Genomic DNA, 25186 nt, shown 5'->3' with positions numbered 1-25186 from the left:
CATATTAAAAGTACTATGTTTCATCACCAGTTACAATACTCGTGATGAAAATGCGATCGCTTTTGGCAGTTTTTAAAAGATTTTGGCAATATTTAATGCGCGCATCTAATTAGTTATTCCTTAATGTGATATCTTTTTTTTTGCAAATAATTACACAAAATGTTATGAATTGTGTTTTTTGATACTCCATATTGTTCTGCAAGTATTCGCACTGTTACATGTGCTTTGACAGAAAGGTATTGATGTACTTTTTCGACGAGGTCTGTTGTCACAGTTTTTGGATGATCAGCATTCATCATTTTTGAGACTTTTCCGGCTGTCTTTAAAACGCGCATATTAACACAATTGAACACACGCTTACGGGATAAACAATTATCTTTGTATACTTTTTTTAACAACTCATAAGTATCCGTCGCATTTTTCCGATTTTGAAACAAAACTTAATGTTCGTACATTGTTCGATCATGATTTCGTAATTAACAAAAAAAAAGAAAACGCGCACGCGCATGTTTTTAAGTGTTTCCAATTTATCGATTATCTCTTCATACATATTCTATAAGTATTATTATTATTAAAAATACCATATACTCTTGTTCTAACTTCTTACGAGGCATATGCGGGATAAAGTTCGAGTGGATTTAAATTGCTGACTATCAATGCAGCAGTCAATGACTTTCTATACAAAGCTACATATCACTCCGTGATTTTATTATGTAATGAGCGAAAATGAGGTTATATTTATTTTATGCGTTATATTCGTAATATATCTGTTTGATTCTTATCGCAAGTTCTCAGATGGTAAAAAGGGTACGTGGCATTGTAGTTCCATACATATAAGACAAATGATGCATACAAACAATACAGTAAAACCAGTCTCGTTAGAGATCCTTTTTAACAGTGTTGGACAATAATCGATTAAAATTTTAGTTGATTAAAATAATCTATTAATCAATAATCAAAATTAATCAATCATCATAAATATAATCGCGACCAATTTAATTGATTAATAATATTAATTATTAATCGGTATAAAATTACTCAATTAAATTATTCGATAAACACTTAATCATTTATAAAATCACCATTCATCAAATCGTGATTAATGTAATTAATTAAGTAATAACCGAATAATTTAATTGATTAATTTAATCGATTTTTGAAATTAGTACATCTAACGGATAAATACATTGTAATATAGACATATCATTTGTAGATTCTTTTTATTACACAGAAACTTCTGTTATATATATTACAGTACTTGTAGATTCTGTTTACTATAGAACATCGCTGCGGTGCTGATAGCATGTTCACAAAGTTGTTACTCTATGAATCGCAAAATTAACTAGTTTTAGTACAATTCAGTTACTTCAGTTCCAGCAATACAACAATACCTTCTTCTATCCTTGGTTTTATCATTTTCTCTATTTTGTCATTAACTTCATCTCTTACTGTATTTCTTAAAGCTTCTTGTTTAAGTTTTTCATTAGTTATTTTTTATTGTGAGCCCGGTTTTTTTATGTTTTGCTAGCCTGGTTTTGAATTGCTGACAACAATGTGTGGTCAGATGGGACATTTGCGTCAGGTTAAGTACATGTTGTGTGACCGAAGATCCGAAGCGCTTATTAATAAGTATATAGTCTATCAGATTGCGAATCACATCCTCAGGATTATCATTTCGCAACCATCATGTATAGTCGACGAGATGGCAGCCAGAACCAAGTATTGATAATCTTCATATCTTCTTCTTGACAGAATTGCAAATCTGGATTGCAACTGGAGATCGAAGTAGAGATCAAGAACTGAATATTAATTGTCGAGAGTTGAATTTTGAATGAATCGAGAACTAAAGACAGAATGAATTGAAAGTTGAAAGCAGACTGGATTAAAAGCTGAAGACAGACTAACTTTTTGAGGGAGGATTCGGCGTATCCTCGAATCTTAGCATCTCCTCATGTGCCCTCTCCATTAGGCAAACAGAATTTAACGAACCAAATCTTTAATTGCCACTCTTATGAGTTGGAATTTCCCTTCCAAAAGAAGGTCTAGGAGATTGTATCTATTGGTATAGACCTTTGTTTTAAAAGCTAAATTTTGCCCATTGGAGAGTCCGCCATGATCGGCTAAGTTAACAGTTTTATTATTCACTTGACTTTTATCTCAAGCAAATAACGCGCATGGGTGTTCTGTCAGGCGAGCACATGGTGTAAAATGTCGCGAGTTTTTGTTCTGGATCATAGTTACATCAGTAAACTATTGCTCCAGTTCTTCTCCTTATCTTTTGTTTTAAAATTCTTAAGTATGTTAACCTTAGAGATCAAATATTTGATCCATCTATTGTATTTATCCTTTGCATGCGCATGGTTTAATCTTTTAGCGTTCTTACGGCTCAAGCGTCTTTTATTCTCTGTTTAAAATTCTTAAGTCCTCTAGTGGGTCTTCGTGTTTGAATATTTATCACACATAGTTTAGATTTCTGATATCGTTATGATCTGAAATGTTAGTCTCGCCTGTTAGATATTTCTTAGTTTAATATTTGTATCAAGTGCAGAGAGATTCCAGAACATAGGCGTTTAATATTACATGAAAGAAAAGAATCGTAAAGTCACCGGACTCCCAATAGAATAGCTGATTTATTATATTTAAATCATAGAGTTTGGTCTTACACAAGATAAAATTATCGCGATGATTACGGAAAATAGAAGTAATTTTATCTAACTTTAGAAATGTATGGTGTAGTATAAGAACATCGCAGAGGAAAGCTATAATGAATATAATAAAAATGATACGAAAACTGATTCTGATTCAAAATTTTTCACTGAAGAAGAAGCACAATTATCGCTAAAATTGCAAAAATTGTTACCAGTTCATTTAGGATGTTGTGCGCATATTTTGAGTCTCTATGTTACAAGTGATGCGGCCAAAATCTTAACAATTTCCAAAGATTTATCGATCATGCAGCCAAGTTATAAAAAAATATAATTCACTGTGGAAAGCTGCTATGCGATCGAAAACCGCTGAAATTATTGAAAGTATATACTATTTAGGTCATACTTTTAGTAGAGCAGGTGTGACAAAATGGAATAGCTTATATTGTATAATTCTCTCAAACAGATTTTAGAAATTAGACCAAAATGCTCAATTGTTTAAAGCTTTAAATATCAATAATATGTATTAAATGAATATGAGTTTAATTATGTAGAAGAGCATTTGGTTTGCATAGAGCTACTGGCAGGAGCATTAATTTTGCTTCAAGGAAAAAATAATATATTACTTATTACGGTATAATGTTATCTTGTCTTGTGGCGTTATGTCGAAAATTACAATTTTTTGTGAAAAAGGATTGGTTCTTTTGCAAACCACTTTCAGAGGCATTTCTCAATGCAGTTGAGAATAAATTTAATGATTTTTTCAATTTCACCATTTCTACTATGGAAAATGCCGCTATTTGCTTTAAGTTATCCACGATTCAAAACTCGTTGGATACATTACAGTACAAATTCATGCTATCATGAATCGATATTACAAGCTTTCAAGAAAGTCATAAAAGTAGAAATAAAGTTAGAAGTGTTGTGCCTCCGGAGATGCACGGTAGTTGGGATCGTTTGCCGGAAGGAATTTGGGAATTCGGGCTCCGCCTGAGAACTTCACTGTTTTTATTTGTTTAAAAATGACACCTTTTCAGTTAAATAAATATATTAATATCTATTTTATTTGTGACTTGATTACAATGTTCCCGCACTTTCGCTCGCGTCGCGTATCACGATAACGGATATCTTAACGTGCGCGTGTCTAGAGTCGAGTTTCGGTCTCGAGACTCGCCTCTCGCTTCTTCGTATATATTTCTGCCGACTGCGTGGCTATTTAATATTATAATAATTATTGATACCCGTTTTGACACTCGCGGTTGTTAGAGATATTGCTCGCGTAAAGGAATAAAGATTGCCCGCGTAATATTAATGGTAAAGACTGCCCGTTTGGTAGTTATTGTGACTACCCGCGTAATATTAATTAATGATCAAGACTGCCCGCCGTTCGTTAGCGGTGGGCCTTTTTATTAACTCCCCTTGGCTTCCCGGGAGGGGGTCGTTTAGCGACAAGGCTGTGTGTTGTGTCGCTTGATTTTGGCAATCTCTGGATGCAAGCTAAGAAGTTCTAAGTAGGACTTCTTTGCTTGCACTTTCGCAATTTCTTTATTCCTTTTTATTTCGCCTTTAAGTAGGACTTCTACGTTGCATTTTCGCAATGTCCTTCTTCCGCTTGCCCTGATTTCCGCGTTTTCGCAATGAAATGATTGCACGGTCGCTCGGGCTTAGCGCGTGGCTCGCGTTGTCGCGTTGTATTATTAAATATACATTAGAATAGTATATTTAATAATTCGTGTATAGCCTGTTCGGGCTATAACATCCCTCCCCCGTAAGAAAAAGAAAAATGGAGGTGTAAAAGTGACGTTTTTCGCAAAACAAAATTTCTTCTTATTCTAATATACAATATTTTTCCCGTCTATAATATGAATATAATCGTTTCTTATTCTAAAATCGTGTGCTTAAACTACGTTTTAGTATGGGTCTTGGGAATCCGTATGATATACATGGTTCGTTTTCTTCGTATATCCTGACTGACGGTCGTCTCGTATATTTCTTTTTATTTTTCATAATTATATAAATTATTAATATTATTATAATTATTGTGGTTATTCCGCTTGTCGCCATAGGATATACGAATTGTTTTTGTGTGAAGAATTTGTCGTTATTGTCTTGCAAATCGTTGTTCATTTCTTTTAATTTATTTTTTAGTTCTGTTAATTCTGAATGCTGCACGATATTCTGTTGTTTCGTGTCTAGTATGTCTGTATTGTCTCGTATAAATGTAATATTAATTTCCGGTAAATACGTTTCTATTTCGCTACCTTGTATGACTTCTTTTGGTTGGATCGTCATTTCTGTTGTTATTAATTTACATTTATTTTGAAGAGTAATTTGCCCTGTTCCTTTAATTACTTTTCTAATCTCGTTATACTTTTCGCATTGAATTATTATTGATTGTTCGCGTACAGTTGAATATAACCAAGTAAGTGGCTGTTGTAACGGTATCCATATCGTTTCTGTCGCAATTACATGTTTACTTTTGCAAGCCTCGTTCTGGTTTTGTGGTTGCAAGTACATTTGTATTTCGCACGGCGCGTTTGAGTTAATACGGTGTATTGGTTATGTTTTCTCGGATATGTATCTGGAATTTATTTGGATACACTTTTTTAAATCGTCCTCCGTTATTATAATATACATTAATCCTTCTCTATTAACTACTATTATTTCGTGGTTTATTTCCGCGTGCGTAAATATATTTTTATGATCGTAAGTAGGTAATGGGGTTACTTTTATTATATCATATACTGGTTGTGAGATTAGTGGGAATCGCAATACAGTAAATATGATTGATCCTTCACGGTATGCCGTTATTTTAATATATTCTTCTATTGCTAACCATTCATCGTTCCGGATTTCGAAAGGAAAATATAAACCTTTTATAAAATATAAAATATAAAATATAAAGGATTTATATAAAATATAAAGGAAATATAAATGAGGTAATTGGATCGCTGCTTCTTTTAGCTGTGTCATAATATCGCTAATAGGTGTTAGTACGGGGTGCATCGTGCCCTTGCGTACATACGTAAGATATTCTATTACATCTTCCGCGTCTCGAATTAAATCTGTTATCATCGCGATGATTACCGTAAAATGTTCGGTTATTTCTTCGCGAGTACTGTATTCTCGAACATAATGGTTTAATAGTTTACCGTTATGATCTAGTATATTTTCTAGTTTATCTAGATGTATTATAGTACTATTTAAAATTTTTATTTGATTTTCCGCGACATGTTGAATGGTTTGCTGATTATTTTGTAGGAGATTTAATTGTTCATTTATTAACTCTCTATCATTCGCATCCATTGTACCGAACAATGTTTTCGCTATTGTGCCTATTCCGTCAACGAGACCTCTACGTCCGTTCGTCCGTGTCTTATATAGCGTATTTATTAGAGTCATTAATTTTGTTAATTGTTTCGACTCGTTTTTTACGATTTCCTTTAAATTGTCGCAAGTACGTTTATGGTGGAATTCCGATTTTATTTATTCGCACATCTCGTTGGTTTGTTGGATGTATTGGTTTATTTGCCATGCTTTGTCGTTTAGCGTTGTTATATCTAATTTAATAACTAATTTCCACGTTTTTGTAGCTTGCTGTAATTGTCCGATTTTCTCGAAATATATGCCGGGGTTGTGTAGGAATTCTTGGATTTGGTAAGGTGAATCCGTTTCATGTTGCCCCGTGCGACTCTCGGCCTGTCGGCTGTTCCAGCTGACGAGTATCCTGCAATTTTATATTAAAATGTTTCATATAACCGTCTTATCGGCTCTCATTTTATGAGTTTCAGCTTTCTTCTTGCTAGCTTTTAGCGTCAGTTAGTTTTTTATTCAGTCGCGTTTTATTGAGTATCCGACTAACATGGTGTGCGTGAATTTAGTCGATCGTTCGCGTTATCTGCCTTCTTTGGAGGGCGAGGTTGACGATACTGGTGATGGTGCGGTGTTGGTTATTGTGCCTCAGACTGACATGAATATGGTGGACGATGGGTTCGACGATACCTTTTGGGTTCCTCGTTATGAACCTCCTGATGGGTTCATTCCATTATTGCGTCGACTTTGGCTGGATGTGCCGGTACGCCTTCAAGGGCGCGTTTTTCGCAACCATCTCCGTCCTGTTGAGCAAATGCGTCGCGCTTTGGATCGGATGCGGTCGTTCCAGTAACAAATAAGTAAGTTCTTATTCTAATTTTCTATAAATTGTTTTAATTTATTTGTATGCATGCGCACCGCTTTTCTTCCTTAATTGTATAATTCACGTCTGAATTTTTCTCGATTATTACGTACGGTTCGGTCCATAGGGATTCAAGTTTCTTGGATCGTCCGCGTCGGAGCGTCTCGTCGTATACTAATACTTTGTCGCCGACTTTAAATTTGATTTCTCTAGTACCTTTGTCGTACTGTTTTTTGGCTTTAATTTTTTCTTCTTTAATATGCTCTTTTGCGAGCTGACTCGTTGCCCTTAATCTTTCTTTCAATTCTTGCGCGTAATCGTCGTAATTGTATGTCGGTTTAGGCGGTCTCGTCAGTGACGTAGGTAGATCCGCTTGGTGCCCGTACACTAATTCGAAGGGTGTGTACCCCGTAGCTGTATGTGGCGTCGTGTTATACGTAAACATTGCGAACGGTATCCATTCGTCCCAGTCTGTCTGGTCTTCGTTTATGTAGTGTCTTAAATATTCCGCTAATGTTCGATGCAATCGTTCTAACGCGCCATTACTTTCCGGATGATAGGCAGTTGTCTGTATTTTATTTATTTTTAGTAATTTACATGTATTTTTGAATACTTCGCTAAGGAAATTTGTGTCTTGATCCGTTAAAATTTTTTCCGGTATTCCGTGTTCAAGTACAATTTTTGTAACAAATTCCTTACTGACCGTGTTCGCTTCTTGGTTTGGAATCGGTATCGCTTTGCTGAATTTCGTTAAATTGTCTTGGAATGTTAAGAGATATTTATTTCCATTTGTTGTAATTGTTAACGGTCCTACAATATCTAACGCGCATTTTTCGAAAGGTTTAGTAGGCGTATCCGTGATTATTAACGGTACATTATTTTTTCGCGATAATTTATTTTTCTGGCACAATTCGCATTTTGCGATGTATTTTTCTACATCTTTCGTTATTCCTGGCCAATTATAATTTAGGCGGATTCTTTTTATCGTGCGTTCAACTCCTTGATGTCCTCCTGTGGGTGCATCATGATATTCATATAATATCTGTTTCTTGTCTTCCTCTGTGTATATTTTTTCTTCGTCGGAGTTTGTTTCTTCTTCTATTGCGAGGATTTCTCGTTCTTCCTCTTCTGTTTTGTGCGCTTCTCTTGTTACATTGCGGCTCAGTGCATCGGCGTTCGCGTTCGCTCGTCCGGCCTTATGAATGATTTCATAATCATATTCTTCGAGTTTTAATCTCCATCGGATTAATCTTGATCCGGGATCATTCACATTAAATAACCAGATTAATGGTTTGTGGTCGGTTACGATTTTAAATTTCGTACCGTATATGTATGGCCTAAAATGTTTTACAGCCCATACAATTGCTAGTAATTCCTTTTCTGTTGTATTGTAATTCTGCTCCGCTCGCGATAAAACCCTGCTGGCGTAAGCAATTGGTCGGTCATTACCTACTTTTCCTTGTGACAATACTGCTCCGATTGCATAGTCGGAAGCATCGGTGGTCACTATGAATTCTTGATTGAAATCTGGATACGTTAGCACTGGCGCAGTCATTAATTTTTCTTTTAATATTTCAAAAACATTTTGCTGTTCCATTGTCCACTCGAATTTTTCCGTTTTCTTTGTTAATTTCGTTAGTGGCTTGGCTATTTTTGAAAAATCTTCTATGAATTTTCTGTAGTATCCGGCTAGTCCTATGAAAGATTGTATATCTTTTACTTTCTTCGGCGTCGGAAATTCTTTTATTGCGGTTAGCTTTAACGGGTTCGGAGATATTCCATTCTCCGAAATAATGTGACCTAGATAAATAGCTTCTTTGCGCAAAAACTCGCATTTATCTGGTTGCAATTTTAGATTATTTTCTCGGAGTCTCTGTAGTACTTCCTTGAGTCTTCTATTGTGGTCCTCTAGGCTCGATCCGTATATGACGATGTCGTCTAAATAAACTAGACATTTAAGTCCTTGCATTCCTGTTAGAATTGAATTCATCAATCTTTGGAATGTTGCTGGCGCACTTTTCAATCCAAACGGCATTCTATTAAATTCATAGTGTCCGTAGGGCGAAAAGCTGTCTTTTGTTTATCTTGCTCAGCTATCGGTATCTGGTGATATCCTGACGCTAAGTTTAGTGTAGTGAAATATTTAGCGTTTCCTAGCTGGTCCAGTATATCGGTGATATTGGGCAGTGGAAATGAATCGCCTATCGTTAAATCGTTTAGCTTCCGAAAATCTACTACTATTCGGAGCTTAGGTTTTCCGGATGCGTCGGCCTTTTTTGGTACCACCAATAAGGGTGCATTCCACTGACTCGCGCTTGTTCGGATTATGCCATTTTTTAGCATTTCTTGCACTTGTTTATTTACTTCCGTCTTGTGCTTCTCGGGAAGACGATACGGTCTCGTGTTCACCGGCGAGGTGTCGGCGCGCGTGTTTATCTCGTGCTCTACCGTCGCGGTGCACGTCAGTGGTTCTCCGTCCAACTGAAATGTATCGTAATATTCTTCGCATATCCGTAGGAGTGCCTGTTTTTCTTCTGTATTTAAATGTTGCGTGCGTAGTAGTTGTCATATTTGTCCGTGTCTCGAGTTAGTATACTTAAAATTTTTTCTTGTTTCCACCGTATGTATTTTAGATTCGATCTCGCGTTCTATGTTTTCGAGGGTGACTTTTGGTGTCTGTATCTCGACTTCCATATCGGTTGTATTTATAATACTAACGGGACACGCGTGTAATTTTTTGGTTCTACTAAGCAGTTTCCAAGGTAAATTCCTGGAGCTGTTTCTTCTGCTCGTACTATTCCTATTCGATTTTGATTTGTTGTCGCTTTTACGATGGTCTCGCTGCGCGGTTTTAGAATCGTTTTGTTAAGCGAATGGAACTTTAGTACGGCGTTTCCTATTTTTAATTGATTTTTATTATAATCGCAAGATACCGAATGTTGTCGAAGGAAATCAATTCCTAGTATCCCTTCATATTCAATCGGAATGTCGTCCTTTACCACGTAAAATGCATGTTTTACCTTATGGTTTTCTATCTTGATTGTGGCGTACATTTTTCCGATGGTATGTATTTTATGTCCGGTTATACCTGTGAGCGCGATTTTATCTTCGTGTATCAATGCGTCGTCCTTTAAATGTTTCAATTTTATTAGTGAGATGGTCGATCCTGAATCGTACAACATCTGTATTTTTTCGTTTTTCGCTTGTCGCATTGGTAATGTTATTAGCAATAAGTCCGTCTTTTTCTTTGCGCGTGGCATATCTTTAATATGCGTAACGCGATACTCAGATGCAGGTCGCGGTTGTCTCTTTCTCGCTTCCTCCTGCTCGTCTTCGCTGCTGCTACTTGCGCTATCGGCGTTTCTTTTTTGTTGTCGCGGTTTCTTTTGATCGCGTATATTTTCGTCGCGCGTTTTTTGCTGATTTCCGACTTTTAGTTTATTTGTATTGTTTTTCGGTTTCCCTTTTAGACTCCAGCATTCGTCGCGGCTGTGTCCTGTTCTTTTGCAATGCGAGCAGTATTTACTTATCGCGTTTATTCGCGAGGGTTTTTCCGGCTTCGGGAGCGCGTATCGGCTGCTACGGCAATCGCGTCCGAAATGTCCGTTTTTTTCCGCATTTAAAGCATTGCGGTGTCGGATTTCGACTATTTCGCGAGTAACTTAATTCGGTTTTATTTTTATTAGCAAAACCACTTGTTCTCGCTGTTCCCGGTCTGAGTTTTTCTTCGGCGCTCGCGCCCGTTATCGCATCTCGGAGCGTTGTATATCGCTGTGCGCGTACGAGCACTTGTAATTCGTCGCGTAGCCCGATCTGGTAATTTATTAATGCCTGCGCTTGGATTGTTTGTTGAATCGTGCGTTTTGATAATGCGGAATGCTCTTTTCCTTCGATCATCGAATCGTATAATTTCATCGCTAGTAGATCAACGCGTTGTCCGAACGCGTGCGCAGTTTCATTCGGCTTTTGTTTTAGCAAGTTGAATTCGATCTGTAAATGTGTCGTGCTTTGTTTCGATTGGTAACAAGTCTCGAGTTGCTGCTTTAATTCGTCGAACGTTTGTATATCTCGCGTCTCAAAGTCCTGCATCGCTTTCCCTTTTAATTTTGTAAATAAGATTGCTTGAATTAACGATTCTTCGTCTGCGGGGTTTATGTTCTGAACAGCGTATTTGCACGCGTTTAAAAATTCTTGCAGTTTATGTCGCAAGGTTCCGTCGAACTCGGGGATCATTATTCTCGCTTCCTTTAACGGTAGATAATTCGGGGCGACGCTTCGTCGATTTCTGATATCGTGTCCCGTTCGCCCATATGTTGTTTCAAACGCATTGTTATCGTTTTCCCTGTTAATGTCTGTATGACGGGGTAATTGAGCGTCCGCGCTCTCTAGTCGCGTTACTCGTATGTTTAACGAATGGATGTCCGCGCGTATTTCATTCAAAATGTGGATTATCTGTGTATAATCTCCTTTTTCTTCGCGGTTTGTTTCGTGGGGCGGTGTGTGATCAGCCTCCACTATATTTCGGTTCATTTGGTGAATGGATCGTCGCATTCTATCTATTTCCTCGTCTACCGCGCTTTGTGGCGGGTTCGCGGGAGTGTTTTCTTGCGGATTTCGCGATTCGGCCATATTACTTTCTTGTTGGCTATAAATTTCTTCCGGATCGAATAGATCGCTCTCGTAGGAAGTTAATGAAAATTCGCGCCGTAGGGATACTCTACTTGGAGTTCTACTAATATACGGTCGCGTACGTCTAGTCTCGCGTTGAGTGTCGTCAGTGGGGTCAGTCGTATTACGCGGGAGTAGGCTTTCGTCAAAATTGTTAAACGAAAATTCGCGTTCTGTGAGACGTTTTCCGGTAACTCGGGCTCGCTTTCGCTCGAGTATTGAGTTTCTAAGTTTTTTCGCACGTTATAAGGATTTTCTCGCGGTGCTAAGCTTAATTTAATCGCTCGTCGGGCTGGTTCACTTAGTAACCACAATCGGTTCGCTATCGGTTTCGGTATATTAGATCCTTCCGACATTCACGCTATTATATTTATTAAATTTTTTTGGACTTACAACAGTATAACGGCTCGCATGATCACTCGCTGTGTCAGTAGGTTGCTGACGTTGTAGTCCTTCGCTCGGCGGCTGATACGGCTGACGATGCTCGTACGGCGGTCGTTGTCCGGCGTCGGTGTGTTGTCTATAGAGTTATCGTAGGTCGCGATGCTTGGCGGCTCACGTTTCTGCTACAGCTGTAGCGATGCTCGTTTTGTTGTCCGTGCGGTGTCTTCCGTTGATTGTAGTTTCCGTCAGCTTACGTTTTACGTGTGCTGGCGTGCCTGTCCTGTTTACACTCTGGGTGCTTTGCAGGTCTTGGGGAAGGCTTAGCAGCTGCCTCCGTCCGTCAACTTCAATTGAATTGATTGTTGGCGTGCCCGCTTTTTAACACAACCGTGTCTTTTGCAGGTCTTGCTTAGTTCTGGTGATGTCCCGGCAGATCCCACCGCTGCCACCAAATTATGTTGTGCCTCCGGAGAGGCACGGTAGTTGGGATCGTTTGCCGGAAGGAATTTGGGAATTCGGGCTCCGCCTGAGAACTTCACTGTTTTTATTTGTTTAAAAATGACACCTTTTCAGTTAAATAAATATATTAATATCTATTTTATTTGTGACTTGATTACAATGTTCCCGCACTTTCGCTCGCGTCGCGTATCACGATAACGGATATCTTAACGTGCGCGTGTCTAGAGTCGAGTTTCGGTCTCGAGACTCGCCTCTCGCTTCTTCGTATATATTTCTGCCGACTGCGTGGCTATTTAATATTATAATAATTATTGATACCCGTTTTGACACTCGCGGTTGTTAGAGATATTGCTCGCGTAAAGGAATAAAGATTGCCCGCGTAATATTAATGGTAAAGACTGCCCGTTTGGTAGTTATTGTGACTACCCGCGTAATATTAATTAATGATCAAGACTGCCCGCCGTTCGTTAGCGGTGAGCCTTTTTATTAACTCCCCTTGGCTTCCCGGGAGGGGGTCGTTTAGCGACAAGGCTGTGTGTTGTGTCGCTTGATTTTGGCAATCTCTGGATGCAAGCTAAGAAGTTCTAAGTAGGACTTCTTTGCTTGCACTTTCGCAATTTCTTTATTCCTTTTTATTTCGCCTTTAAGTAGGACTTCTACGTTGCATTTTCGCAATGTCCTTCTTCCGCTTGCCCTGATTTCCGCGTTTTCGCAATGAAATGATTGCACGGTCGCTTGGGCTTAGCGCGTGGCTCGCGTTGTCAGCGCTTTGTTCGGTCAACGCTCGTAACGTGATCTGTATTCGCGTTACACGTTGAGCAATCATATAAAATAATATGTATTTAGAATAGTATATTTAATAATTCGTGTATAGCCTGTTTGGGCTATAACAGAAGAATTACCACAAAAGACTTGTTTAATTGAAGATAATTTTTTTGATTTTGATATTCCATTTACTTCTAGACTTTCAAATGAAATAAAATCAAAAGCGGATCTTCAAGTATTACATTTTTTAATGATAGCGGTCAAGAACTTAACATCCTTCACTGGTATAAAGAATGTATTTCTGAAATACAATACGCCAGTTCCATCATCAGCTTCAGTAAAAAGACTTTTTTCAATTGCGATCAATGACCAATCTACCTAAGTCACATAAATTGTCGAATAATATGTTTGAAAAAAGAGCTTATACATATATTATATGTTTGAAAAAAGTTAATATTAAAAGCTATTATAATTTAAAACTTTTATAATCAACATTAATTTTATAATAAACAGAATCTATAAGTATTGTAATAAATAGAAGTTTGTAACGATGCATCCCTCCACCGTTACCCGGCCGTCGATCCGCCGGAAGTCCGCAAATCCCGACAAACATCGGTCGGGCATAATGCGGAGGCGCTGAGCGCCCATTTTTAAACCATAAAGAAACACGCCGATTTATAACCGCCGTTTAAACGCGCGATAAGCAGGAACCGTCGACGCGCTCGGGTAACCGTACCGACCGTTTCCGAAACTACCCGAGTCGCGCGCGCCGGTTCACCGTTAAACAATATGCCTTAAAACATTAAGGCATATTACGCACGCCGAAAAGCGGTATAAATAGGGCACGTTCCGACATCTCGAGACGAGATCTTCCGCAACTGCCAGAGTCTATAAGACGCCTGGAAATCCAGAACGATCCTTTACAACGCTCAAGGAGAGAGAAAACGGGGTTGGGAGTACCCAGCCTCCGCCGAGAATTTGCGGCATCTCCGAGAGCGATCCATCCAGCATTACACAAGGGAGGAAAACGAGGTTGGGCGTACTCAATCTCCGCCGAGAGTTCTCGGCACCTCAAATAAATCCGACCACCTACGTGCAACGGCGATCGTCCAGTGGTAGGGAGTTCCCTGCCATTGACGGGTGTTCTCGTCAACCGTTGCACTCCTGAATTCCACGGGAAAGACCATCCCAAGTAAAATATAACGCGCTATACACGCGCCGCCAGTAATTCCGCGACCACCATTTACGCGACCGGACTCGCCATTAATACGGCGCGCTAAGTCCCGCTCAGGGGGAGGATCTATACCCTGCCGCGACACCGATCGACGTACGAAATCAATACAGGCGCGTCAAAGAACCGCCCACCGGCCCGACCGAAATTACCGCCCGATAACTAGTGGCATCTGCCGAAATCGCGACCCGCGATCCGTAATCGACATTATATCGAACCGCCGAAATCGCGCTCCGCGCCGCGCATACGTGCATTGCATTGGATGCATCGCACCCGACACGACCGCACCGCTATCCGTTCCGCATCTCATACGCACACGCTTGCATTATTGTCACACACATACCGCCATTCGCATTACATATATACTTTCGATACTCTGCTAATTTATTATACACATATATTATACATTCGCGCACTCACTCACTCGTCTATCGTCTCACACGCACACAACTACACACCCCCACACACACATACATCGTTTATACATATCCACTCACGCTGTACAAACACACATTTATACGCAATAAATTATATTTTACCTAACAATACTTTCGTTCGTCTCTCGATACCCCTTTCACGAGCCTCGGATCCCAACCGAGTTATCCGTCACCGCCTCGCGAAATCGGTTTATTACAAGTTTTTGTAATAAAGAGAATCTACAAATGATATGTCTACATTATAATGTATTCATCTGTTACATATACTAATTTCAAAAATCGATCAAATTAATCGATTAAATTTTTGATTAATACTTAATTGATTATCACGATTTGATAAATCATAATTTTATACAACGATTAAATGTTAACCAAATAATTTAATCGATAATTTTATACCGATTAATGATTAATATCATTAATTGATTATATTAGTCACAATTACATTTATGATGATTGATTAATTTCGATTATTGATTATGGTTTATTTTAATCGACTAAAATTTTAATCGATTAATGCCAAACACCGTTTTTTAGACAGACCATGTATATAAAAGTTTGTGCCAATATTGAGACGCGTCTTATATCAGACAAACTTATAGATAGTTAAGGAAACGAATTTTCAAACATCGGAACCACATATGAAATACATCACAGCTCTCGAATCACAGGTTTGAGGCCAATCATGAATTTGACTGGAATGGAGAAATTTTAGACAATGAAATTTCTCTCATCTGCGAAATATTGTTCATTAAGTGGCAAAAGAATAGCCTAAACTTGTATAGTGATATGAAAGGCTTACACCATGCATTTACGACAGTAGCGGAGAAATAAAAATTAAAAAAAAAATTAAATTTATCGTATTCATCCTCTTTCTGTTGTATTTGTTTTTACGACTTTTACGACTTTTATTGACTTGTCATCATTATGTTATTGTACTATTATATCATCGTGTCGATACGGTTTGAATCATCGACGGATACATATGTGATGATGACGCTGTCAACTGATTTGCTAGATTATACTCGGGTTTTGGTAAGTCATTCTTATGTCTTATTACTTATTTATTTAATTATTTATTTAAACGGGAAGACCCCTTTAGTATACAACAGTGATTACTAACATCAGCAAAAGACACAAAAGATTAATAACATAACAGATTACAGAAATACTTAGTACAAAGAGCGTTAGCACGTTATACAAATAACTAATAATCGTTTAAAAGAGCTAACAATAAGAGACATCCAGGAAAAAATCTTATCGATTGGAGAATGCGTTCACTAATAAGTATATCCGATTCAGAGGTATAAATTTACTATAGAAGGTACGATATTCTTCGTAAAAAATTAATTTATATCTAACTAAGGGACACATGCTTAGAATATGCAATTTTATGCGATCTAGTAAACCTAGGCAAGTAATCCGCCCGCTAATCAGCTTAAAAAGAAATAACAAGTCCAAAAACTTTTTTATTTTCCAATATGATAAATATGCCGATGAAGGAAGGCAATCCCGACATATGTTGTCAACCTCATGATTCTGAATTATAATCCTTATATAAACTTTATTTTCATTTCCCGAAGTTGGGATGCCTTCAATATTCAAAATAACTGCTATATTTTTCAAACTTTCTTTGTTAATAACTTTTTAATAAAAAACGAACGACGGTTGAAACTTTTTAAATGTTGTTCAGGGTCCTTGACAACATATATCAAGGTCAAGGGCATCAGGATTGCCTCCCTTTATCGGGATATTTATCTCCAATATTATCAACTTAAGCTTGCTTAACATGAAATTATATGAATGATCAGAAAAACACATGGACATTATCACTTAATGATTTTAATATGATTTTTGAATGTAACAACTAATATTGCGCATGTTAAAGTTTAAATACGAATTTAATTTTTATATATTGTTATCTATGCTAAAGATACTAAGATCCATAGATCTCAATATCTTAAGCTCATATTCTGAGCTCACATCTATCACTAAATGTGCCTCTAAATGTACCTTAGATGACATGATAAATGTGGCGGTATTCTGAGCGCATATTTAGCGCCACATTTAAAGGCAGATCGCAATTTTTAGCCTAAATGCGCAACTGTATAATGACAATTGTATTCTGTACCACATTTATAGCACATTTATGCCATTCTCGATAAATGTACCCGAGAGCATATTTATATGTATATTTATACGTAATAGTATATTTATACGTTAAACGCGACGCGTTTTACTCCATGTTTCGCAAACTGATTAATTCTATCACTGTTATACAATTGATTTCATTAATAAAATTATTATTAAATCAAGTTTCTGTAAATAATAAAACTTTTTTACAATATTAATGATATTTGGTCAATTCTGAAAGTTCTTCTAAAAGTATAATTCTATAAAGTGTAATGAAAGATGCATTTTGTTTGACACTATTTTCACTTCGAAGGCTTAATTAGAACAAAGAATTTTGCACTTTGAAGCGAAACTAGCTTGAAAGAGCGCACTCAACTGCAATATTATAGATTTGACTTAAAATAATGACTTAAAATAAATAAAATTAAGAAGTTAAAAGAGACAATAAAATGATAATATCAGTAAATATCAATAAATATCAATTCTCTTCTTATTGATTATGACTTAGTTTACGCCGATATACTTTAATACGTACTACATTGGTCAATCATAGCCATTCTTTTTAAAGAATGGAATGGCTGTGATTAGACAATATTAGTATTAATTTTACATATTGGTGTGAACTAAGGCCATTGATCAAATTTGAGAAATAAATGCAATGCGTGATCGTGGCCCACGGGTATTTCAAAATAGAATAGACGTTTTTGAAGTTTAGAATGATCGTAAGTACCGACAAAAATATTGATTAATTAAAGAATGTTGTTACAATTATATGCGTTTTTACGTTTTGTGTTGCAATAGCGGCGAAAGAAAGATCGAAATAAAATTTACTAATTTAACTCATGGTGCGTGATATAATGAACTGACAGCCAATCACAGGGCTGTATGCGCATAATAAGCATAATATACAACACGGTAATCATAAATGTACCTCTAAGTTAGAGATTAAATTTCGCTATAAATTTGCGATGGGAATATGACTGACTTTAGTTGTATTATTAGTATATTTATCTAAATGTGGCACTCTAAATGTGGCTCTAAATGTGTGCTCGGAATAAGGGCCTTAATATCTAAAAGTTACAAGTAAAGTAACTAATTGTAAGTAAGTACATAAAAGAATATGCTTATTTTACCAACTTAATTTTTTACTTACTTACAATTAGTTACTTTACTTATAACTGCTATTTTATTTGAACTTTTTGCCACACAGCAATACGTTGTGTTATTAGCCATCTTTCGCAATCCAGCGATGCGGCAGTTACATTGGGACAATATGTCGGCCATTGCAAGGTTCGATTTGACACCGGATGCTGGTACAACATTAAGAAAAATAATCAATATGAATTTGATGGAAGACTTAGACAAGTAATGTAAAATCTTAATATCTTTAACAATTCTACAATAAAATTGAGATGATTTTTAATATAATTTTATGATAATATTTTATAATAGTGTTTAATTATATAAGCAAATTATATTTCGGTAAAACTTATAAAATTGCTTAAATAATTAAAATTATGTCATTCAAAACTTAAAGTTACGGTTTATGTAACTTATATAAGTCGGCTTTCCTACCCAGATGACTGCTAATAGTCGATTGTCGAGAAATGTGCCAATATAGTGTGCAACAATTGAGTAACTGCTAAGCTACTTGAAACAACAGACTCACACACGTACGCATGCACGTACAATATGCTACTTGTTATATTGTTCAGTTGCTAATAGTACTTTACCGTTACTTTTAACTCGCTATCAGATACTTAAAAGGAAAAGTCGGTCGCAGAAATGATAACTTTAAAACTAATTATATTATATAATATTTATATAAAATAATTATATTATATAATAATTATAGATCAACGTAAAATTTAAATATTGACTTATTTATTGGAGTCAATTTAAATCGTCAAAGATTGAAAATTTAAGATAATTTAAAAAAATAATATTTTGCAGATATGAGATAGTCAGTAGCGGCGCGACAAGGGAATTAGCGCACGAGCAATCACTTACGAAAATGATAAGCGATTGGGAAAGCATGTTTTTTATTACTGTGCCATACAAAGACACACATGTTTCGATTTTAACACAGTTGGATGTTATACTAACACTGTTAGAGGAGCACATAGTTAAAATACAGGCAATGCGAGGATCGGCTTTTATAAAGGTCATCGAGGACGAAGTCAAATTTTTTTATAAACTACTTCATCGCATGCAATCGACGATTGACGAATGGACGAAGGTAAATATTTGTCAGTCTTCAAAAATTGAATTAATGAAATTGAAAAATACATAAGTTACACACACAAATATACATAACTTCTTTGAAAATTTATTTATTTAAAATACAAGTTGAATTGTAAATTATACAACATATATATACACGCATGTATGTGTTTATATATATGTGCGCGCGCACATATGACAATGTATATATGTTTATGTATGTATGTATATACGTATGTATAATACATGTATGTGTGTATATGCATACAGGGTGTCCTAGACCACCCGTACACCTCTTTTCTTCCAAAAACTAAGCATTTTAGAGAAAAACGTTTTGAACAAAAATTGTATGGTTTTGAGGGGAACATAAGATGGTGTCATTGGTTTGACCTTGGATGGCATCGTTAAGGTCAAGTCAAGGACACCTTTAATTTCCTAAATGGAACTCCCTATTTTTTATTGCATATTCTTATATAATAGCTTATGTCGAGAGCTTTCCAAAACATTATAACTAAGTATTTTTTCATAAAGTACTTTTTGAGTTATTTTATATTTTAATCTGACATATTTCGATATAAAAAATAAAATATTTCGTAAAATATTCAGTTTTCAATGATCTTACAGAATAATGAGACAAATCAATTAGTGCCAAAAAAAAAACAAATAACTGTTTAAAAAAATACATTGTAAATAATTTTCTTAAAAACAATTATTTTTTATACTAATTGATTTGTCTCATTATTCTGTATATAAAAGTATTACGGCAAGATTATTGAAAACTGAATATTTAACAAAATATTTTATTTTTTATATCAAAATATGTCAGATTAAAATATAAAATAACTCAAAAAGTACTTAATAAAAAAATACTTTATTATAGTGGTGTAACGGGGTCACTTTTCGCGAGTGCGTGGATAAACTCGGTCGGGATCAGGGCTCGTGAAAAGGTGAGACACACGAAAGATTTAGATATTGTCTTTATTTGCCTCTTTCGGCAATGGTCGATTTACAATAGTGAGCGCGCGGCGGATGATGCAGCGCGCTAGATGCAACGGGCGTTCGTTATTCGGTGCGCGATGTTCGATATATATCGAACCGCTTATAATATTCGTAACCGTGTTTATTTTGACGGCACGCTAGACGCGCAAGAAATCGGGCGCGGTCGGTCGGCGCGTGTACGGCAAGGCCGTGTTTATTTTGACGGCGCGCGAGACGCGCAAGAAATTGGGCGCGGTCGGTCGGCGCGTATACGGCAAGGCCGTGTTTATTTTGACGGCGCGCGGAATATAATGAAATAGCAGGTGATAGGTATTTCGGCGCGATAATTATAATTTGCTAGTATTAATATGGCTCCGATCGTGATCGCGGGATTAATCGCGTGTTCCCAGTGGTCGGGGAATGCGAGCGGAGATCGAGTACCCTCGATCGGGCGGAGAACTCTCCGTCCTTGCTTCCGGTCGCGGAGTTGAGGATAGCGTGGCGGAGTCGAGAAAACTCGACGGGGCAGCGAACTCGCAAACCCACGATCCGGCTAGCTGGAGCGGTCGAATGATAGACCGTAGTCTCGGAGAGCGGCGAACACTCCGCTCTCGTCGAGTCGGTCGGATTTGTGTCAGGAGTTCGGAGACTGCACGGAAGCCGAGAATGCTCGGCGGAGGCTGCGAACACGTCAACCCCACGTTCCGTCGTTGCTACGACTTTTCAGGATCGGTTTCTGGTATCTCGGAGCGTACAGCTCGAGCGGATTCAGGAATCGTTCTGGTCCCGAGATGCCGAAACGCTGTCTTCTTATACCCGAGCGTCTATCGGTAATTGCGTCGTTCGCCCCCGGGTGGGGATAACGACGCGTTGTTTTTCGGCGGGTAAATTACGGTAAACGCGTCGCTTCCCCTGGGCGAAACGACGCGGCAATTCGGCGGGTGACGCTCGGGATCTTCCGGCAGCGCTCGGCTAATGCTCGGTCTTCGGCGTAACGGCGGCCGTATAACGGCCGCATGGTTGTTTATCACAACCGCGGTGTTTGAGATATTAAAAAAAAGGGCGCTAGGCGCCTCTGCCACTGCCCGGCTGGTATTCGCCGGGCGGCAGACTTCCGGCTGGCTACGTGCCGGGTAACGATGGGGGGTGCATCGTTACAGTGGTTTGGAAAGCTCTCGAGATAAGCTACAAGAATATGTAATGAAAAATAGGGGGTTTCACTTAAGAAATTAAAGGTGTCCTTGACTTGACCTTAACAATGCAATCCAAGGTCAAAAGGTCAAACCCAATAACACCATCTTATGTTTCCCTCGATACCATACATTTTTTGTTCAAAACGTTTTTCTCTAAAATCCTTAGTTTTTGAAAGAAAAGAGGTATACTGGTAGTCTAGGACATCCTGTATATACATATGTATTGTGACGTGACGTTTTTGGGACGTCTGTCACAAGGGCCGAATGGCCCGATCGGGGGCGGTTTTTCGGGGGCCTGCGTCTTCCTAATTTTGGGAGAGAGCGGCCCGATGGTCAGATCAGCGGGATCTGACTTTCGGTTAGAAAAAAATCGAAAATGTAAGCTCGAGATGAGCCCGCGAATTGGTTGTCGGCACGAGGTCGAGCGGCGAGATCCCATCCGGCGGAAGGAGAGGAAGAGAGAAGAGCGGGAGTCCAGGACACCAAGGACACAGAAGACGTCAGGTCGTAATTGTTAACTATTAAAAGACACTTTTGGTGGCTAGTAAACATCGCTGCCGGTAATGTATATTTCTTACGGCAGGAAAGGAGAACGGAGGGCCGGAATAATATATCGTATTCGCCTGTAAAATAATTTCTGTCATCCAAGGCTATTATTTATACGAACTGCTATATACTCTTGTTTCTTTCGTTTTAATATATTATTGTTATCTCTATTATAATACATCGAATGCTCATTTTGGATCCCGTGTTCTTGACTCTCAAGAATTCTCCCGTCTTCCCCGAATCCCCCCCTCTACCATTTCGAGTATACTGAATAGCCGCGGAATTTTGCCGTCGCATTAATTATCGGTCGCGCGATTATCTTTTGGTGTTGCGTATATCGTGAATGGTGCGGCCTGCCGTACCTGGCGCCCAACTTGGTTTATTTTGCGATTCCGGGAATTTTTGTGGATCGCGAGATCGATATTCGAAATACGCGCCGAATGTGTACCGTGGGCATCGGAGAACCGCCCGCCGAATAAATAATTATTAATTAAATAATTTTAAAAGAAATATACGGTTACAGTATATACATAATATATATACATTAATTAATTACCATCTTTATATATATTGTAAATATATATATTGTTGCGTCCGTGGATCGAAATCGATATAACTCGAATCCGCGTGACACAACCGACACTCGCGTACCGCAAGTAAATAATTAACTCCTTTGAAAAAACGAAAGGAACTTTAATATAACAACGCAGAACACTATTATACAAGGAACACAGAACAATAACGGTTATCGTAATATCGAATACGTCCGCCCGGAATGGCATCCGTCGCGAGACTCCAAGATGGCCGATCTCTTTCCAGATGAACGCCGTTGTTTAACAACAACCCTTAGCAACATTCTCCCGGAGACGGGTACAGCAGATTCAGGAATAACGGCCACAGACGACCCGCAGGGACGCAACAATACTCCCCCTCTTCAAGATTGTCGTCCCGACAATCAATGGTAGAAGGGCTCTTCTAAATTAAATGGATTGATCATTGTTCTCTTCTTCCAAGGCGTTGACTCCAGGGTGCCTTAATGACTTCCTGCTCTACCCTGAGCTGCTGCTACAGGTTACCGAGCGCCATTATTTATCGGCCCCAATCAAACACCCTCCAGGAATATACAGGATACTGCCATCGAACCCGCTTGACGAGAATATTCAATGTCGACTCCAGGGTACAAAAACGGTTTCCTGCTCTACCCTGAGCTGCTGCTGCAGGTTACCGAGCACCGTCAAAATCCAGAACCTAATCGACTTCGATAAATCTTGAAATTGCAGTAGCTGTACCTCATTTTTCGCCTGATTTTCGGAAATATCCAATGCTGCCGTCTCTCCACATCTCAAAAGGGAGCGAATCTTCGGACAAGAGGGGGGTATCTACCCGTAGACCCACCGTCCTTCTAAGAGGACACCTCAAGTCCCTGTCTCGGCATTCGCCTTTCGTCCCACGGAAAAACCACGGTCAAAAACCGGGGTGAGACAGAGTCTTCAATGATGGTCTTTGAAGAACAAATTTCGAAAGAAGATTCTATAAAATATCTTCTTCAATTCCTTAAAAAAAACAGAAAGAAAATTAACAAATATCAAGTAACATAAACTATAAATCGGGTTTCGGATGTGATGTAAATCTGCCTTTCATGATACGCAGCTAATTGATCTAAATGAACTATTTTATTTCTATGCCTTCTAGATTTCCGGATACAATAAACAACATCATTAAGCTTCTTAATTATTTCATAAGGACCTTCTCAATTGCTTTGTAACTTGGGAGACCTACCAACAATCCTACGAGGATTAAACAACCAGACTTTCTGTCCACACTCAAAATGAATTTGACGAGCCTTTCGATCATAGTAAGCCTTTGCTCTTGAAGACTTCATATTTAAGCGTTGCCTAACCCTATCATGAATTCTATTCAATTTTTCTTTTAGTTCCGTCACATAACTTTCTTCCGAAACATCCACTCCAACTTCTGGAGGACTACCACGAAGAAGATCTAAAGGTTGTTTCAAATCTCGACCAAAACATGATTCGGCTGGAGAAATCCCTGTAGTCTCGTGTTTAGCTGACCTATAAGCTAATAAACACATTCCTATCCAACGATCCTAATCTTGTTGATTTTCCGCAACAAACTTAGCCAAATAATTTATAATTGTTTGATGCTGACGTTCGACCAAACCATTGGACTGAGGATGAAATGGGGTAGTTCTGGTCTTTTTAATTCCCAATAAACTCGACAATTCGTGGAAAACACGAGAATCAAAATTCCTCCCTTGATCGGTGTGTAATTCTGAAGGTACACCGTATCTTGAAATTACTTGATTTACGAAGACTTCCGCAACAATATTCGCCCTGAAATTCTTCAATGGAAAAGCTTCGACCCATTTGGTGAAACAATCAGAGACAACTAATAAGTATTTATTTCCTGTAGAAGATGTCGGAAATGGACACAAAATATCCATTTGCACTCTCTCAAATGGAACTCCAGCGTTATAAATTCGTAGTTCAGATTTCCCTTTATCAAAAGGTCCTTTTTTAGCAATACAAACGTGACAAGACCTGCACTAATTTTCAACGTCCTGCTTACAGGTGCCCCAATAAAACCGTTTTCGGATCTTCCCCAAGGTCTTGTTCACTCCGAAATGTCCACCGGAAGAAGAATCATGAGCTTCTTCCAAGATCTGCCGAATTCTCCTTTGTGGAACTACAATTTGAAGAACAGAAGTCTGTAAATTAGGTGATTCCCACTTCCTAAATAAAACACCATTTTTTAAAACGAGAGAATCCCACTGCGACCAATAAATTTAAGAAAACGAATCTTCTGAAACAATTTCCTGCCAAGAAGGACGCTGATCCTTTTCTTTTCCTAGTATAATTCCAAGTAATTCCTCCTTCAGAAACAACATCACCGAGATATTTAATTTCCCTTTTGAAGAAAGAACACTTCTTCGGATTCAATCTTAAATTGGCAGAGCGCAAACGCAAGAAGACTTGCCTCAAATGGTCCAACATCTCCTCGAAATTTTTACCGAAGATAATTACATCATCTAAATACACTATACAAATCTTGGATAATTTTCGCAAAACCTTTTCCATCAATCGCTCGAAAGTGGCAGGAGCATTGCAGAATCCAAATGGCGCACATGTAAACTGCCACAAGCCATTTCCAATTGAAAATGCTATCTTCTCTTTATCTTCTGAACGAGTTTTCACTTGCCAATATCCGCTCTTCAAATCTAATGAAGAAAACCAAGAGTTTCCGGATAACTGGTCAAGTATATCATCAATCCGAGGCATTGGATAGGAATCTTTTTTAGTCACGGCGTTTAATTTTCTGTAGTCGACACA

At 38.0% G+C, this 25186-nt stretch overlaps 1 protein-coding gene across 1 annotated transcript in view; it reads left to right on the top strand.

Moving 5' to 3' along the window:
* Positions 1 to 25186, top strand: part of Dhc62b (Dynein heavy chain at 62B) — a 962114-nt gene that overhangs the window by 217871 nt on the left and 719057 nt on the right. The window contains exons 10-11 of the mRNA XM_070302893.1: positions 18107 to 18261; positions 18850 to 19135. Of these exons, the coding sequence (XP_070158994.1) occupies positions 18107 to 18261; positions 18850 to 19135 (441 nt within the window). The remainder of the gene's footprint in view (positions 1 to 18106; positions 18262 to 18849; positions 19136 to 25186) is intronic.

Source organism: Polyergus mexicanus, unplaced genomic scaffold, assembly GCF_030449975.1.
Source record: "Polyergus mexicanus isolate NDT 795.1 unplaced genomic scaffold, iyPolMexi1.0 SCAF_10, whole genome shotgun sequence".
Classification (NCBI taxonomy): Eukaryota; Metazoa; Arthropoda; class Insecta; order Hymenoptera; family Formicidae; genus Polyergus; species Polyergus mexicanus.
Note: the sequence above shows the minus strand (reverse complement) of the source record. Positions and strands in the feature narration are given on the sequence as shown.